This window comes from Cetorhinus maximus, chromosome 1, assembly GCF_964194155.1.
Source record: "Cetorhinus maximus chromosome 1, sCetMax3.hap1.1, whole genome shotgun sequence".
In the NCBI taxonomy this organism is placed as follows: Eukaryota; Metazoa; Chordata; class Chondrichthyes; order Lamniformes; family Cetorhinidae; genus Cetorhinus; species Cetorhinus maximus.
In genome coordinates, this window is record NC_135879.1 from 142,085,166 (window position 1) to 142,102,501 (window position 17,336).

Consider the following 17,336-nt stretch of genomic DNA (forward strand, 5'->3'; position numbering starts at 1 on the left):
TGACGTGTTTAGCTCAAGGGAGTTGATTCATGAGAAATTGGTGGGTCAAAATTCAGAAACTACTGTCCTGGATTATGCAACAAATTTCAGAGAAAGATTGAACAGAGCATGTGAGTTAGCTAGGGAACATTTAAAGATATCACAGCAAGTGATGAAAACAAAGGTGGATAGGAGTGCCACAGCTCACAGTTTTGTTGCCAGGAAAAAAGTGTTAGTTTTGTTACCAGAACTGGGTGAATCATTAAAGACAATGTTTAGTGGACCTAACAGGATTGAAAAGAAACTGAGTGAAGTAAATTATTTAATAAATACTCCAAATAGGAGAAAGAAGCAGAGGGCGTGTCATGTAAATATGCTTAAAAAGTACTTTTACAGGGAGGAGGAGCAAAAAGAGGTATTAGTAGTGGTAGATAAGAAGAAAGAGGTAGAAGTGAAGGATTCTGAAATTAATTTTCCTCTAATCAAATTGGATAGTGAGGAGGTACTTAAAATTTAAATGTAATATTGAGTTATCTTCCAGACAAGAGTGATTTGGAGGAGCTATTGCAGTCACACAAAGCTATTCGTCGGAATAAGTTCGGGAGGACAAATTTAGCATGTCGTAAGTGTAGGGGATTCAGTTTGGATAAGACAACATTCTTATAGATTAAGTCCAGCAAAGTTATCACAAGTACAGAAAGAAATTGAACTCATGCTTCAAAATGCTATCATTGATTCTACTTGTCGTAACTGGAGTTTGTCTATTGTGATGGTACTGAACCTGATGGAACACAAAGGCTGTGGGTAGGATTTTCCCTTCGCTGGGCAGGCCCGGGAATGGCTGTGAAACAGACCACCGCCTGTGATCGGGCTCTGACTGCGATTTCACGCTGGCTGGCCAATTAACGGCCAGCCAGCGTGAAACGCATGCTGAGAGCCTCAGCACTGCCGGAATGAGGATGGGAGGAGCGCGAGTGCTGAAGTCTGTGCATGCGTGGGGGAGCACTCACTGAAAGCTCCCTGAAGGCACAGAGTTGCCCCAGGGAGCTGAAGAACCTTAAAATGAAAAATGAAGATTTTACAAATGATATAAGCATGTCCCGACATGTGACTCAGTCACATGAAGAGGGACATGTTAAAAATTATTTTAAAATATTTTTATTGTTTTTTCCTTTACTGTTGGAAACCTCACCTCCCATGGATGAGGTTTTGTAAAAAATGCAAAGGCCGCCTGGCCTATTCGCCCGTCTGCCAACCCTAAGGTTGGACGAGCAGTGAAAAAAAGCTTGCAATTACTTGCTTAAGGGCCTTAATAGGCCTCGTAATTGTAGGTGGACACGCGCTGACTCTTGCCTGTGCCTGCCAACCGAAATATTACGGGAGTCGTGCACTAATTTTCTTCCGATCGGGTCGACACGTGCCCACCCACGGGATGAAAAATTCTGCCCTGTGTGTGGAATATCGAAAGGTGAATGCAGTGACAAAAGTGGTTTCATACCCTATGCCATGGCTGGAAGGTTGCATTGAGAAAGTGGGACAAACAAAGTTTAACACAAGGATTGACTTGCTGAGAGGATAAAGTTCTGCCATTTGGTATGAAAAATGCACCAGCAACATTTCAAAGGCTGACAAAGAATTTGCAGGACTGAGCAATTGTGCTGTTTCCATTGATGATTTGATAGTTTTCAGTCAAATGTGAGAAGAGCCATTGACAGGTCGGCGGGCACGCAGCTGACTCGGCTGCATCCCCGCCAACTCGAAAATGGAAGTGACGCGGGGTGACGTCGGGAGTTCCAGCCAACGTCATCCCGCGTTATTTTCCATGTCGGCGAGCGGGCCCCACCCATGCTCGCTGACCGAAAGATCCTGCCCTAGGAGTCAGGTCAATTAGAAATTTTAGAATTTGTTATAATAGTAAATAATTGTAGCCTTATGTATGTGCTTGAAATCTTTTATTGTGTTAATAAATAATTTAATTTAACTTTTAAGGTCTCTAAAGGTCATAGTGGACTCATTGCTTCTGAATTCATTGCAAACATTTTCTTGTAATAAATACAAATTGCAAAATCATTGTGACAGCGCGACCAAGTTTCCCTTGTGGATTTGGTCCATCTGACACACATCATCTGGCACCTCATAACACGTTAGTGGCCCGTCTTTGCTGGTCCGTGGAGCTTCTTGCCAGGGTGGGCAGAGGTGACAGGCTGTGCCAGGAAAGGCTCACAAAACTTTGCCCAAACTTTTCTGAGGGTGCAGGAGTTGACGCTGTGAGCTGAGAATTCAGGCTCAGCTGTACCCAACACTACCCACTCCTTGCCTGTGCTCTCCTCGAGCACCCACTTGCTAGGTTTGCTGCATGTCTGAGTTGGCTTGTTAGCTTCTGTTGTCCAGGCCCTGTAGAGGAATTGGAGGCCACCGACTGCTACTGTGAGTTTGTGCGCACTTGCATGATCCATCTCAAGGAGGAGCAGGACATAGTAATCTATGAAAGATGAGTTTACAAGAATGGTAGTGGAAAATCTTGAGATTTCAGAGCTTTATCTTGAGTTAGCGAGAGAAGCTTAATTTTACTCAGAAATCCTCTCGTGATAAATTTTCAAGAGTTGTCATGTCTGTGACAGAATCAGAACTCTAGGCATATATTGAACTGAGGTCTTTGTGTTAAGTAATGTATGGTTAAGTATAAATTTGCAATTATTAATTATACCTACTGACCTAGAAAATTATGTAAAAGGTGACCAATAGGATAACAACTCAAAAAATAGTTCTGAGCATAAATGCGCTGCATGAAAATTATAGTGGGACATGGGCAATTAACACAATCAATGGTTATCCCCCTTTTAACAATAATGTTCTTTCACTTTAACTACTTTAATTTACAATGGATAGAAAATTGTGCAGGCTAAAAATCAGGTGTTCTGACCTCTGCAGCTGAATCCTTGAAAATGCTGCCACTGCATGAAGCCAAGAATAAAATTTAACACCAAAGGTTAAATATACCCAACTGGTTATACTTTGTTTCAACTTTGTCTCAAAATTGTACTTTCTCTAGGCTTGTAGAAAAAGGATGAACATCTGTGGCAGCTGAGGTAGTTACACTGTAACTCCTGTCACCACTGAACAGGAAAAGAAAATCAGATCCTACTCCATCCACAGTTCCCCCAGCTGTTCATGGCACTACTGTGTGCCTACCCCCCAACACCTGCTACCTCCCCCTGCCCGCTTCCTTCCACTCCCCACCATGCGTTCTGCCACTTCCCGCTTCCTCCTGCTTTCCCTGTCTCCGTTTGTCAGTCCCTCCCTCATATGGGGAGACAGCAGCAAAGGGAGGCAGACAGTGTGGGAGGTGGACAACCAAGGCGGGAGAAAATGGCGAAGTGATGGGCAAATGGGAGGGTGCAGTGAAAGGAGCAAGAGGGAGCAGAAGAAGCAGCGAAGAGAGCAGGGGAGCCGGGAGGGAGTAGAGGGGAAGCAGTGAAGAGAGCAGGGTTAGTGACGAAGGGAGTGGGGAAGCAGCAAAGGGAACGGGGGAAGCGATGAAGGGAGCAGGAGGGAGGGAGCGGGGAGCAGGGGATCTGTGACTAAGAGAGTAGGGGAAGCGGCAAAGAGCAGAGAGAAGCGGTGAAAAGGGCAGGGGGCCTGGGAGGGAGGGGGAAGTGGGAGAAACAATGAAGGGAGCAGAGGGAAACGATGAAGAGAACTGGGGAGTTGGAGGGAGGGAGTGGGGGAAACAGTGGAGGGTACTAAGGGAAGTGACAACAAGAGTGGGTGGAGTGGGAATAAGTGGGAGGAAGCAGGTGGAGTGGCAATAAAGTGGAGTGGAGGAAAGCAATGAAGAGTGTGTGGCAAGTGCTAAAGAGAGCAAAGGTAAGCGGCGAAGAGAGTGGAAGAGCAGGAGAGAGCCTGAGTTCTTTTCTGCCTTTGTTCGACCTGCACCACCTTTGATACAGGCAGCTGCCTGGGATGTCATTGTCAGAGATGTCACAGGCACTAACACTGCATGTGCGGGAGCGTGCTCTCTGTCGTTGTGGCGTCAGCAACCACAGCCAGGTAGTGTAGAGGACAATGTCGATAATGGCTCTCCACATGGTGCACCTGATGACACAACAGTTAGTGTGCAGTATGGCTTAAACATTCAGGTGAAGAGATCTATGTCATACAAGTCTTCTTAGCTGCAATATTGTTTCAGCAGGGATATCGCATGATCATAATTAGCATCTTTTAAATCTGAAAGCCAAATAGGAGTCATTAGGGCAAGTGAGCAGGAAAACCCTAGGGCTAAAAAAATTAAATGCTGAAACATCTATAGTAACATATAAATTTAAAATAGAAAGTGTAATGCACAGAGAGCAGGACACTCTGATGCGTGCTGAATTGAAGTGATTTAAAATCATCGTGGAATCTATTATAGAGTTAGATATATGGGTCAGGGCAGCATATTTATTGATATACATGGCTGGAGACATGCAAACATTTTTTAAAAGTCTGAAGCCACACAAATTAGGAGAAAGGGAAATGTATATATACATACATATCAATGCATATGGAGATAGATGTACACAAATGCATGTATATATATATTCCAAATGAAAAGGAAGAATTTCTTATTGGTGCAATCGCACTCGTATGTGGGAGTTAGTCGCCGTGATTCCGTGACCGGCAAGATGTGATACTGCCCCTCACCCCCTTTTACCTAAAGGCATTAACTGATGCTACAGGTACGACAATGTGTTTATCCATAGGGCAAACTTCCAATCCACATGCTCAAGGAAACCTGCGCCCCATGTAACAAATGCAATATCTAATAGATCAGGTAACCCAAATCTGGCTTAGTTCATTGGTCAAAGACAGCAGCATAGAGACACAATGCCCCAGTTCAATTTTTAGCTACTTTCTGCTTTAAACAATCGTGGCTCAAGATTTTCACTGTTCAATATTTGTATCAAATTTGTATACATCGGTTTAGATTTAACAAATGTGTCCCCTAGAACAGAACTTTCTGTACCTGGAGAACACCAGCAATTTTGGACATTGAGTTCACTGGGCCTGCATCTGTCATTAAATTATATTTTCTGCAATTAAAATTTTGACGCACAAGGTTAAATTAAGTATTTATAACATTTCTGGAACTGCGTGCACACTCTCAGAGTTTTCAAATTTGCTACTATTGAATTCTGCCCGCAGTTATTGGTGCAAACAAAAAAACCAGGGCAACTGGAACAATTGAGCGACACCTGACATAGGGAAGAAACTTGGGCTGCTGGAATGAATATGCAAACAAAAAGTCGTTCAGGTCAAAGGGAAAATGAACTTGGCTCCAAAGGGTTGAAGGAAAGTTTTGCCTGTTGCTTTGCACCAGGCGGGAGCAGCAGCAGCAGCAGCGGCAGCATTGCTCCTCTCTGGGAGGTAAAGGACACCTCGCCCCGCCCCGCCCCGCCCTCGCGCGCGAGTGGGTCCCGGCAGGTGAGGCCCCGCCCCCTGTCCTCAGGTGGCTCAGTTATCAGAGCAGCAGCAGCAGCAGCAAGGCAATCTTCCTCCTGCAGCATAGAACTCAATTCGCAAAATACGCTCGCACTTCTCTCATTGCCTGCTACAGTGTGGGAAGATGCCTGCCTTACACAGGGACCTACTGATGGAAGTTTCCTTGGGTAAGTTTATTGCCTTTTTAAAGCATTATTTCTTAGGTAATTACATGTAATTCCATTCGCTGAAGATCAGTCAGCTACCTGAGAATTAAAACACTTCTATCTAATACTATTTATTTATAACTGGTTCTAAAAACAATCACTTGAAAACAAGACAATCCTGCTGCATTTAATACTTTACGAAAACATTATCTGGGACAGAGTTTAAACAGTCTTGGAAACCATATGCATTATTAATTTTATGATTAGTTTGTTGGGAGTACTGAAAACAAAACGATTTAAAATATTTTCCTTTAGTAGTCACTATTGGGCCCATTATTTGTCACGACTATTAATATGAGTCTCTGTTAAAATTAGTAAAAGCGTTTAAAATACAAACTTTTTATAATGTGATTTTTCTTGAGAAATGAACTCAATTATTATTTAATAGTACAGGGTCATTGTAACAGAAAGCGATTTTTCTTGAATCAGACATGACTGAACAACAATATTTGTAAAGAATGTTTTTATTTTTGATCATATTCAAACCCCCAAAAAAATTAAGGGTTGCCCTTTTAGGACAGAGATGAGGAGAATTTTTTTCTCTCAGAGGGTTGTGTGACTTTGAAACTTTGCCTCTGAAGGCAGTGGAGGCAAGGACATTGAATATTGTTAAGGCAGAAGTAGATAGATTCTTGTTAGGCAAGGGAATCAAAGGTTATCAGAGGTAGATGGGAATGTGGAATTCAAAACACAAACAGATCAGCCATGATCTTATTGAATGGCGGAGCAGGTTCAAGGGGCTGAATGGCCAACTTCTGCTATTTCATATGTTCATAAGTTATTGTGCTGTTAGGTATTTAATAAGGTGGAGCTTGTTAAGATAAATTATCTATATGTAATGGTTATGTCGGGAGACTAGTTAGTTCAGTTGGCTAGATGGCTAGTGTGTGGATTAGATTAATGCCAAGGGGTTTGATACCCATTCTGGCTGAGGTAGACTTAGGGCCTGCCTCCTCTCCCTACCTGTAGTAAAAAATTCATGGCACTTACCTGTGGTGTGGTGAATAATTGCCAAGGATCTTCCTTCAGGCAGAGAACTCAAGACGAAGAATGGTTACATTACTAGACCAATAATCCAGAGACCTGGATTAATAATCCAGACTATGTTAGTTCAAATCCCAATTTGAGAATTTGAAGTCAGTTTTAAAAATTGGGAAATATCAGGTAATGTGGCGAGAAAGCAGCTGGATTTTGTGAAATCCTTTTGAGGGAATCTGTCATCCTCACCTCATTTGACCTAAAAGTGACTGCAATCCTGCAGTTACTGTCTGAACTGGACGTTGCTGAAATGGAACTAAATGTGAACAGTCCAGATAGGCCCAGCACCACCTTCTCAGGACAACTAGGTTCCTGAGAATGAATGAAAAAATAATTTAAAAAAAATATAATTTTTATCTGTTCAAAATATGTTCATATGAAGACTTTATTGCATTATTAAGAAGGCTTATAGCTAAGAATAATTTTAATATTTCAATAATTTTGGAAATTCTCATTTGTCACTGAAATCACTCGTGCCTTCCACCCTATTGATGATCTGCCCAACCCCACACCCCCACCCACCCCCCTGGCTTTCCTGCCTCTGTGCTTGCTTAAAAACCTGTTCCATCTGTCACATTTTTCAGTTCTGATGAAAAGCTTACAGATTTGAAACATTAATTGTTTCTTTCTCCACAGATGCTGCCTGACCTGCTGAGGATTTCCAGCATTTTCTGTTTCTATTTCAGATTTCCAGTATTAATATTATTTTGTCTTTTACCTTTATAATTTTGATTTCTCTTTGTCAAAAAAGTTTTAGTGCCTGAAGAATGCAATATAATAATCGGGATTTTCTGCAAAAAGAAACCTTCATCACTACCTTCATCTCTATTTCTCCCAAGTCCCATTCTTTGATCTCATTTGCTTATTTTATAATTGTATTCTACTTACAGATGTTGGCCATAAAATAGGGCTCCGTAGTGCTGCTAATGCTGGTAATGCGAATGTCCTGGAGGGGAGGGGGTTAAGGGGGTGTGAAATAATGGCAACTGGATGGAATGCTTCCAGCCACCTCTGGCACAGCCTGCACATTGCAACCTGACTGACAGGTCATGAGTGCAGGCATGTCATGTGTGTGCTGGAAGCACGTAGAGTGGGCAGATCGTGATGTCAAACAGCCTCTAAAGTTGATTTGCTGCAACATCTGCCTGCCACTTGCACCACCCAGATCCAGAGGTGATCTCATTGAAACATTTAAGATTATGAAGAGATTTGACAGGGTAGACACAGAGGTTGTTTCCTCTGGCTGGGGAACTGAGAACAAGGGAGCAAAGTTTCAGGATAAGGAGCCGATCATTTAGGACTGGGATGAGGAGAAATTTCTTCACTCAAAGGGTTGTGAATCTTTGCCCCAGAGTGTCATTGATGTGTCATCATTGAATATATTTAAGACTGAGATTGACAGATTTTTGGTCCTTCAGGGAATCAAGGGATATGAGGAGCAGACAGAAAAGTGACGTTGAGGCGGAAGATCAGACATGATCATATTGAATAGTGGAGCAGGCTTGACAGGCCTTATGGTCTACTCCTGCTCCTATTTCTTAAGTTCTCATGTCCAGTTAAACCCCACAGTTAATCACTTCCAATTAAACATGTGATCAGCTGCATGAGGTACCCTCCCGCCCCCATATAAAGGGCTGACCATCCAACTTCCATGTGATATACTGTTGACTTTTGCTGGTGCAGAGTTAGTGGAAGTACTGTGTTGTATTCTTGGTGGAGCTTTGCTAACTTTTTGGAGTTTCATGTGAATGGTGCTAGATCTGACAAGGAAGTCAGGGGAGTTTTCTGCACTGTTGAGTGAAAGCCTGCTTCAGTAATGGGGGCTGGTTGCATTTCCTCTTGAGCATGATTTAGAATGGAGCTCAGACAGCAGAGAGAGGAACCTGTGTGCAGATGAAAGAGGAGGAAGGTTCTCAACAGACCCTACCCAGCAAGAGTCTTCAAGCACTTCTATCTCCACCTCAGGCAGGACTAATATTTGAGGCATCTATGTTCCACCAAGGAGATGGTCACTGAACGGTGCCACTGCCTGCAGCCCAACCTGCAGCCTCAGAGTAGGATGAGGAAAGTCCTGCTAGTGGCTGTGAAGGTCACCAGTGCCCAAAAATTGGATTCTTCCAGGTGGGAGCAGGGGACATCAGTTGATTTTCACAGCTTGCCATCCATTGCTGCTGTGAGGAATGTCACAGAGGCCTTAAATAGAAGGAGAATGGACTTTATCACTTTCTCTGACTAGGGAGAAGCAGGAGTAGAGAACAAATGGTTTTGCCAGAATGGGATTCCCAATGGTGCAGGGAGCCATTGACTTCACGTATGTGGCACTCAGGCCCTACAAGTCAAAAGGCAGATGTTCTGTAACTGCAAGGGCTACCAATCTATTAATATCCAGTTGGCGTGTGAACATGACCAGAAGATCCTCTCAGTGATTGCCTACTATCCTGGCAGCAGCCACGATGCCTTCATCCAGAGGCAGTCAGCCACACCTACCATATTTGGGCCATCATGACATACCAGAGGCTGGTTGCTGAGTGACAAGTGATATCTGCTCTACACCTGGCTAATGACTCCTCTGCACTATCTGACCAAGCAAGGATTGCATGGCTATAATGAGCTATGTAGTATCATGGAACAAACCATTGCTGTCCTGAAGCAACGGTTCGTCTGCCTGGACCACTCAAGGGAGCCCTCCAGTACTCCAGAGTGGGTATCCAAGGTCGTCATGGGTTTGCCGTGTCATGCACAACCTCGGTCTCATGAGAGAGCAGCCCTTGCCAAAAAAGCATTGAGGCAACCTCAGAGGGAGGAGGAGGAAGCAAGGAGGAGGCATCTGGGACCCTATCGATCCGGATAGGCCACCAATGAGCAGATTTTGAGACTCCAGTTTACCTGTTGTTCCATAATTCCCCATCGTTCAATCCATCTTCTGTGTGCCATCTCGGTATCCTCTGGGCCAACATTCCGAAACAAAAGCTATCAACAAAGAACCATAGCAAGGTGGCTCTGCAGGATGACCTTGAGCAGCTCTGGGCCTTGATGTACTGACATCAGACTGGACCAATTTGACATTAGTAGCAGCAGTCTTGGCTGGCTGGCTAATAGGCAACTGGTGGTTGGCAGCGGTGAGAACACAAAAACTGTCATTCTGAGAGAGAACAGCAGTTGTGCTCTATGGAACTACTGCTACTACCCTGGTGGTGCACCTCTAGTGTAACCTGTTGAAACTAAGATTGCCGGATTGCTGTGAAAGCTGACAAGCCCCTTTGGGCATTGATATTCACAACTGTGAGCCTGTATGGCACCGAACAAGGATCTCATGATCTCAGTCTGAGCTTCCACTGCAGCACTGAGATATTGTGTAGCTTCTGTCTGAGCTATGCAAGCTGAGACATCAGCCACCAGATATAATATCTTGGTTGGATCCAGAAGTACTGTCATGGAATTGGCCACCACTTGCATGCTGGAAAGGGCTCCAAGCTCTGAAAAATACCCTTTGCCAAGTTGGAGCCTGACTCCTCCATGCTCATTGACAGTGACAGGCTGTCTTGCAGGCCTGGCAATGCATCAAGCATCTCAGTGTGTATGACCATTAGCCTTTTCCTGTATGCTGCCTTGTCAAAGTCCTCATCTGAGTCCTCTACGGCAGTACTGATCTGCACCCTGACTCTCCAGTGAGCTGGCACATGAACTATTCTTTTCAGTGACTCACCATGTGCAGATCCCGACTCCTTATTATCCTATAAGGTACTCTCAATGCCAACATCTGAACTGGTGATTGCGAATGTTAGATCAAGTGATGGTACTTAGTCATCAGAAATCTGGTGTTGCTCTCGCCCTTCCTGATGAGGTTGCAATGGTTGGCCAGGCCAGTTCTTGGGTGCTTCAAAGCAAAAATGCAGAAGGGTAGGTTTGGGGAGTGGAAATGGGGTGGTCCGGTAAGTAAGAGTCCATAATCACACCATCAGCAGCTTTCACTTCATGCCACATAGCAGGATGAGACTGAGGGATGAGGTGGGATTTGAGAAGAGGCATAAGGCAGAGACATATTGTCACCCTTCACCTTGAATATTCTCAGCGATGCTGGATGCACTTTAACAGAGGCCCCATGATGCAGAGCACCCTTTCCTGTAGGGGGCTCAGGAGCTGCAGGCCTGCCTATCCTACCCTGGTCCTGCTCTGCTCCCTCCTGTAATGGGCCATCTTGTGCTGCCACGTAGAGACAAGAAAGAATATCAGTCAATCTGTTACAATGTGTTTGGATGATGTGCCTGCCATAGCTGAATAGCTGGAAGTATGTGGAAGCTTCAAAAGGTGGATGTGAGGCTGACAGCATTGGTAGGTGTGTAAGGATTAGGTAGAGTACTAGAATGCTAGGCAGTTTGATTGCTGATGGCTAAATGATGGACTTTGGTGTGGGATGGTGGGTATAAGATGTCATGTGAAGATGCACTCATAGACCTTGACCACCTGCATGAGGTCATTGAACTCTTGTGGCACTGCTGTCGAGCCCTTGGGACCAAATTCTGGAAGTTCACCCATGGCCACCTGCTGTCATTTCCTTTGCAGGGTTTGCCTGCCCTCTGAGGAAACATTGCTTCTCTCCACCTTTCCACCTCCTCTATTAATACCTTTTGTGCCAAATCAGAAAATCTCGGAGTCCTTTCTGTTGCTTGTTGCTCCATTTTTTGTGCTTTTGAATCTCTCCAAATCTTCCACAGACAGCCTCTGTTGAATAAATGCAGCTTTCCTTTAAGAGGGGCAGGATGTCTTTAAGACTTGCAGGTGAGCTGAAACCCTTTTCAACAGGTTGCCAGTCAGCAGTGCTCGGCTGCATCCTGAAATCATTCAGGCAAGGACGCAGCACTTTGTGATCGCCCTGAACCTGAAAACGAGCCGAAACAACTTTTTCCCATTCTGCATAAACAAAAATAATATTTTTCTCTTGTCTGGCTTATTTAAAATTTAGGATATAAACTAAAATGTTAATTTGTTAGGTTGTAAGAGAAAAATACATTATTTCCATCATCTTATCACATTTTATTGAGTTTATATCACACCATTTTAATTCAATCTCTTAGGAATAGCAAAGCAATGCATCTTCTGGAGAATTTAACATGTTAAATTTGCTTTAGTAATGGGAGTGCCCAAACCCAAAGACTGATAATATTTTGATTTAGGAATCTGATCTGTTTAAAAAATAATCTGTTGAAGTGAAACAAAAATAAGTGGAAATGCGATTACATTCTGCTTATAATTTTACAAATAAGAGTGCAATTTTAGTTAAGGAGAACAAATGATGTGGGCATTCCATGCAGGCAGATGGAGCATGTTTAGGTTCTGGACAGAGACCAGCCTAAATATCCTAAATTCTGGTTAGAGTGGACTCTGCGCTGAAATATTCATGTTACCACCCACTCCTCAAAAACCAACCCTTGACATCGCTGTCCTTTCAAACCACTCACCCATTTCTAATGTCTCTTTCCTGTTCGGGGTCCTTGAGCGTGCAGTCACCTCCCAAATCCATGTTCATTTTTCCCACAACCCCATGTTTGAACTCCTTCAATCAGGTTCTGTCCCTGCCACAGCATTCTAACGGCACTGATTAAAGTCACAAATTATATTCTATTTGACTTTGACTGTGTTACATTTGGGTCATTTTACAACATTATAGGCACTATATCAGTGTAAGTTGTTGTTGGAAAACTTGAGCTCATCCAAAACCGTGCTGTCTGTATCCAACTGTCACTGTCCCATTCCCACCCATCACCCGCTAACCTACATTGGGTTGCCATCTAGCAACACCTTGATTTTAAAATTCTCATCCTTATTTTGAAATACTTCCATGGCATGCCCTTCCCTATTTCTGTTGCCTCTTCCAGCCCTAGAAACCTCAGATATAGCATCATAAGGGTTATAGCACAGAAGGGTTATAGCACAGAAGGAGGCCATTCAGCCTGTCAAATCCATGCTGGCTCTCTCTAAGAACAATTCAGTTAGTTCCACTCTCCTGCCCTTTCCCCATAACCCTGCAAATTTCTTATCTTCAAGGGCTTATCCATTTCTCTTTTGGAAGCCACAATTGAATCTGCCTCCACCGCCCTCTCAGGCAGTGCATTCCAGATCCTAACCACTTGTTACGTAAAAAAATGTTTCCTCATGTCACCTTTGGTTCTTTTACCAATAATTTAAATTTCAGTCCTTTGGTTCTTGACCCCTCTGCCAAAGGGAATAGTATCTCTCCCTTACTACCCTGTCTAGACCCCTCATGATTTTGAACACCTTTATCAAATCTCCTCTCAAACTTCTCAAAGGAGAACAACCCCAGCTTCTCTAATCTATCAATGTAACTGAAGTCCCTCATTCCTGGACCCATTCTTATAAGTCTTTTCTGTACCCTCTCTAAAGCCTTCACATCCTTATTTCTACACTTCTCCAATTCTGGCCTCTTGTGCACTCCCATTTTCTTCACTACACCATTGGCATTCATGCCTTTAGCTAAGCTCTGAAATTCCCTCCCTAAACCTCATTGCCTCTTATCCCTTTATCCAATTCTATCCCTTGATTCTTCTTTTAAGACACTTCCTAAAACCTACCTTCTTTGTCCAAGTTTTTGGTCACGTATCCTAATATGTCCCTATGTGGCTCAGTGTCAAATTTTGTTTAATAATGCTCCTGCGCAGAGCCTTGGGAAATTTTACATAATCACAGAATCTTAACGGCACAGAAGGAGGCCATTCGGCTCATCACGTCTGCACCGGCTCTCCCAATGAGCATTATGACCGAGTGTCATTGCCCTGCCTTTTCCCTGTACTTTTGCGCATTGTTTCTATTCAAATAATCATCTAATGTCCACCTGAATGCCTTGATTGAACCTGCCTCCACCACACTTCCAGGCTGTGCATTCCAGACCCGAACCACTTGTTTTGTGAAAAAGTTTTTTCTCACGTCACACTTGCTTCTTTTGTAAGTCACTTTAAATCTGTGCCCTCTCGTTCTTGATCCTTTTACAAGTGGGAACAGCTTCTCCCTATCTACTCTGTCCAGCCCCCTCATGATTTTGAACATCTCTATCAAATCTCCTCTCAGCCTTCTTCTCTCCAAGGAGAACAATCCCAACCTCTCCAATCTATCTTCATAGCTGAAGTTTCTCATCCCTGGAACCATTCTTGTAAACCTCTTCTGCACTCTCTCCAATGTGTTCACATCCTTCCTATAATGTGGCACCCTGAACGGTACACAACATTCCAGCTGAGGTCTAATGAGTGTCTTATATAAATTCAGCATAACCTCCTTGCTCTTGTACTTTACGTCCCTATTAATAAAGCCCAGGATACTATATTCTTTATTAACTGCTCTCTCCACCTGACCTGCCACCTTCAATGATCTATGCACATATACACCTGTCTTTCTGCTCCTGCACCCCCTTCAAAATTTCACCCCTTATTTTATATTGTCTGTCCATATTCTTCCCACCAAAATGCATCACCTCACACTTCTCCGCATTAAATTTAATCTGCCACCTATCTGCCCACTTCGCCAACTTATCTATGTCCTCTTGAGGTTCCACACCATCCTCCTCGCAGTTCACAACACTCCCAAACTTCGTATCATCCGCAAATTTTGAAATTGTCCCTTGCAATGTAGTTGCACCCTTTTTGTTCCTTAGCTCTAGCCAAATTGATTCTGTCCTTGAACCCTCCGGGACATCCTCTTTCTCCAGCACTGCAGTGCTCTCCTTAACCAATATTGCCACCCCTCCTCCTTTCCTTCCTTTCCTATCTCTTCTGAACACCTTGTACCAGGAATATTTAACACTCAGTTCTGCCCTTCCTTGAGCCAGGTCTCTGTTATCATCACAACATCATATTTCCACATGGTAATCTGCACCTGTAACTCCCCAATCTTATTTACTATACTCTGTGCATTCACATACATGCATCGTAACCCTGATTTAGATTTAGTTACTTTCTCCCTTACCTCGACTTTACCTATTAACTTACTATTCCCTATGCTAATGCTATCAGTCCCTCCCAGTATTTTGTGCACCCTGCTATTCCCCTCTAATATTTTCTCTAGGTTCCTACACCCCCGCTGTGTTCGTTTAAAGCCCTCCCAACAGCATTAGCAAAATGTCCCACACGGAACTCAGTCCCAGCTCTGTTCAGGAGCAACCCGTCTTGGCTTGTACAGGTGCCATCTCCCCCAGATCAATAATGTGTTGATTAGAATTCCACAGTTTTAAAAGTGATTTCAGACCAGTGTATCATAACGCCTCTGCATTACTTCTGTAAACTTGTAATCTACAGTTTCATTATGTGAAAGTCACAGGTTTACTGTCATCCTTTGATAAATTTTATTTCCACAAATCATTAACTGTTTCTGATAGGCGAGTCTTCTACATATCTGCGGTGATTAAAAAAAAATCCAGTACAATTGGCAAAATGTTGCTTTGCATTGCCACTGGATCTGAAATCTTGAGAGTCATGCTCCCACTGCCAGTTGCTGTTGACCTAGTGATCAGATGACCTGCCAATTGTGTCTAGAAGCCTGACGCCCTCTTCTTATGCCCGTGTAATGTCAGGAGGACCCGCCGTATGTACACATACCACTCTTGTGCACACCTGATGGCACCAGTGTGCCAATGGCTGAATTCCACTCTGAGCTCCCTTCTGTGGGGCCAAAAACTTTCAGGGGTGACCATGACTGGCTTTCTGCTGTGTTGCCTCCTCCATCACCTGGTCTGCCCCTAACCCAGCATGCAGCCCTTACGCCCCACCAAAATGTCCTTCTACAAGCTTTCAGTGAGCTCTTAATTGGATTTATTTGTGAATCAGGTGGGTCCTTGGAACTTGCCCCCCCCCCCCCCCCACCATCCTGAGGTAGTTCACTGATGGCGAGAACGCCAACGGGAAACCGGCATGTCGGCTGGCACAGCTGTTTTCATCACCTGCCCACCTCCATTCCTGCCTGTAAACTCCAGCCCGAAGAGTTCATACTATATTTGTCTAGGTTTATTGCTAATGATAAGTATTTCCATTGTTAATTTTTAAATTACTTTCTTCAGCTGCACACCACAGGAAAAAGTATTGTTAACTTTTATAACAAACTTGTAGTTAAACCTTAAGTCTGTTAATCATTATTTCTCTTCCACAAATAAAGTGTTCTTCAGAGAACATTAACCAGTAACTCAGTTTGCAATTACATTTACACTAAACACTTGTAGAATGTTCTGTAAATTAGAAACACATTAAGTGCATACAGCGGAGAGCATTTTTGATATATTGTAAAATATAGTAATTAATATGACTGTGTTTAATAGAATAACCTCTAGGAAGGGATTTCAAACTAAAAATTATGAGAAAAGTTTCATAGACTCAAACTTGTTTTCCTTAGAAAAAAGATTAGGAGAGGATTTTAGAAATTAGACTCCTGGTGCACAGTTCCAATGGGTAATAAATCTGTGAAGTGCGAGCAAATTCCAAACATTTACCCTAACAGTGATGCTCCATGCCAACATTTGATGCCATAAAATCGGTGCTTCAAAGTAAAATTCATATTAAAGCATGAGTTTGTCCTCTGTGTTAGAGGCTGTGGATTCAACCACCAGACAAGTGGCTTGCTGATGTTTTAATGCCGTATGGAGAGAGTTCTATATTACAGGATGTGCTGCCCTGCAGATGGATTGTTAAGCCAAAGTCTTTTCTATTTATACCAGAGTTTCAGCTGGGTATTGAAGATTTCATCTGACTGTTTGAAGAAGAGCAGAAAACTCTGTTATTGTCTTGGCCAGCACTCCTTCTGGAACCGTTACCTGCTTATTCATCTCATTGCTGTATAAAAAAATGGCTACCATGTTTATCCGCAAGTAACTTATTGTCTTTAAGGTGCTTTGAGATATTTCTAAGAGAGGTAATAGCTCTGCGTAAATGCAAATCTTCATGTAAATTTAAGGAAGTTATTTAAATTAAATAATGATGTTAGACCTAAAGGGAAACAAATAAAAATTTAGTATGTCTAACTAGGATTAAAACTTACTGGATTTTTTAAAATCACCACAGATATGTAGAAGACTCACCAATCAGAAGCAGTTAATGATTTGTGGAAATAAAATTTATCAAAGGATGACAGTAAACCTGTGACTTTCAGTATCAGGATATTGTGGAGAAACATTAAAAAATGTAAATAGTTGGCACACATAACAAAACTGTAGATTACAAGTTTACAGAAGTAATGCAGAGGCGTTATGATACACTGGTCTGAAATCACTTTTAAAACTATGGAATTCTAATCAACATATTTCATAAGGGACAATTGGGAAGGGTGCAGGAAATTGCAAGAAGACCAAACTTGGATGCCCCTGATATTTGAGGGGTGTTCTGGTGGGAGGGAATTCCCAGGTCAGAAACTTTCTCATTTCCAGCCTGGTTCACATTGAGCAGCTGGTACTTTGGGCTCAATCCAGGGGTACTGGCCCTAACTCTGCTCCAGTGGGATGTGCCTGAGAGTTCAGGATAGGGATTCAACCTGTGGTCCACTAATAAATTATGCCAATCTCTGTCTTTTTGATAGCAACCTTTTTTTGCCACTGGGGCTGCCAGCATTTTGAGCAGCTGTCAGGGCTCCATTTCCTACACT

The 17,336-nt window shown here is 43.1% G+C and overlaps 1 protein-coding gene across 1 annotated transcript in view; it reads left to right on the plus strand.

The window, feature by feature from the left end:
• The first annotated feature begins 5,348 nt into the window (after positions 1 to 5,348).
• LOC144683990 (PGAP2-interacting protein-like) overlaps positions 5,349 to 17,336 on the plus strand; it is a 130,848-nt gene continuing 118,860 nt past the window's right edge. The window contains exon 1 of the mRNA XM_078547654.1: positions 5,349 to 5,627. Within this exon, the coding sequence (XP_078403780.1) occupies positions 5,585 to 5,627 (43 nt within the window). The 5' untranslated portion in view covers positions 5,349 to 5,584. The remainder of the gene's footprint in view (positions 5,628 to 17,336) is intronic.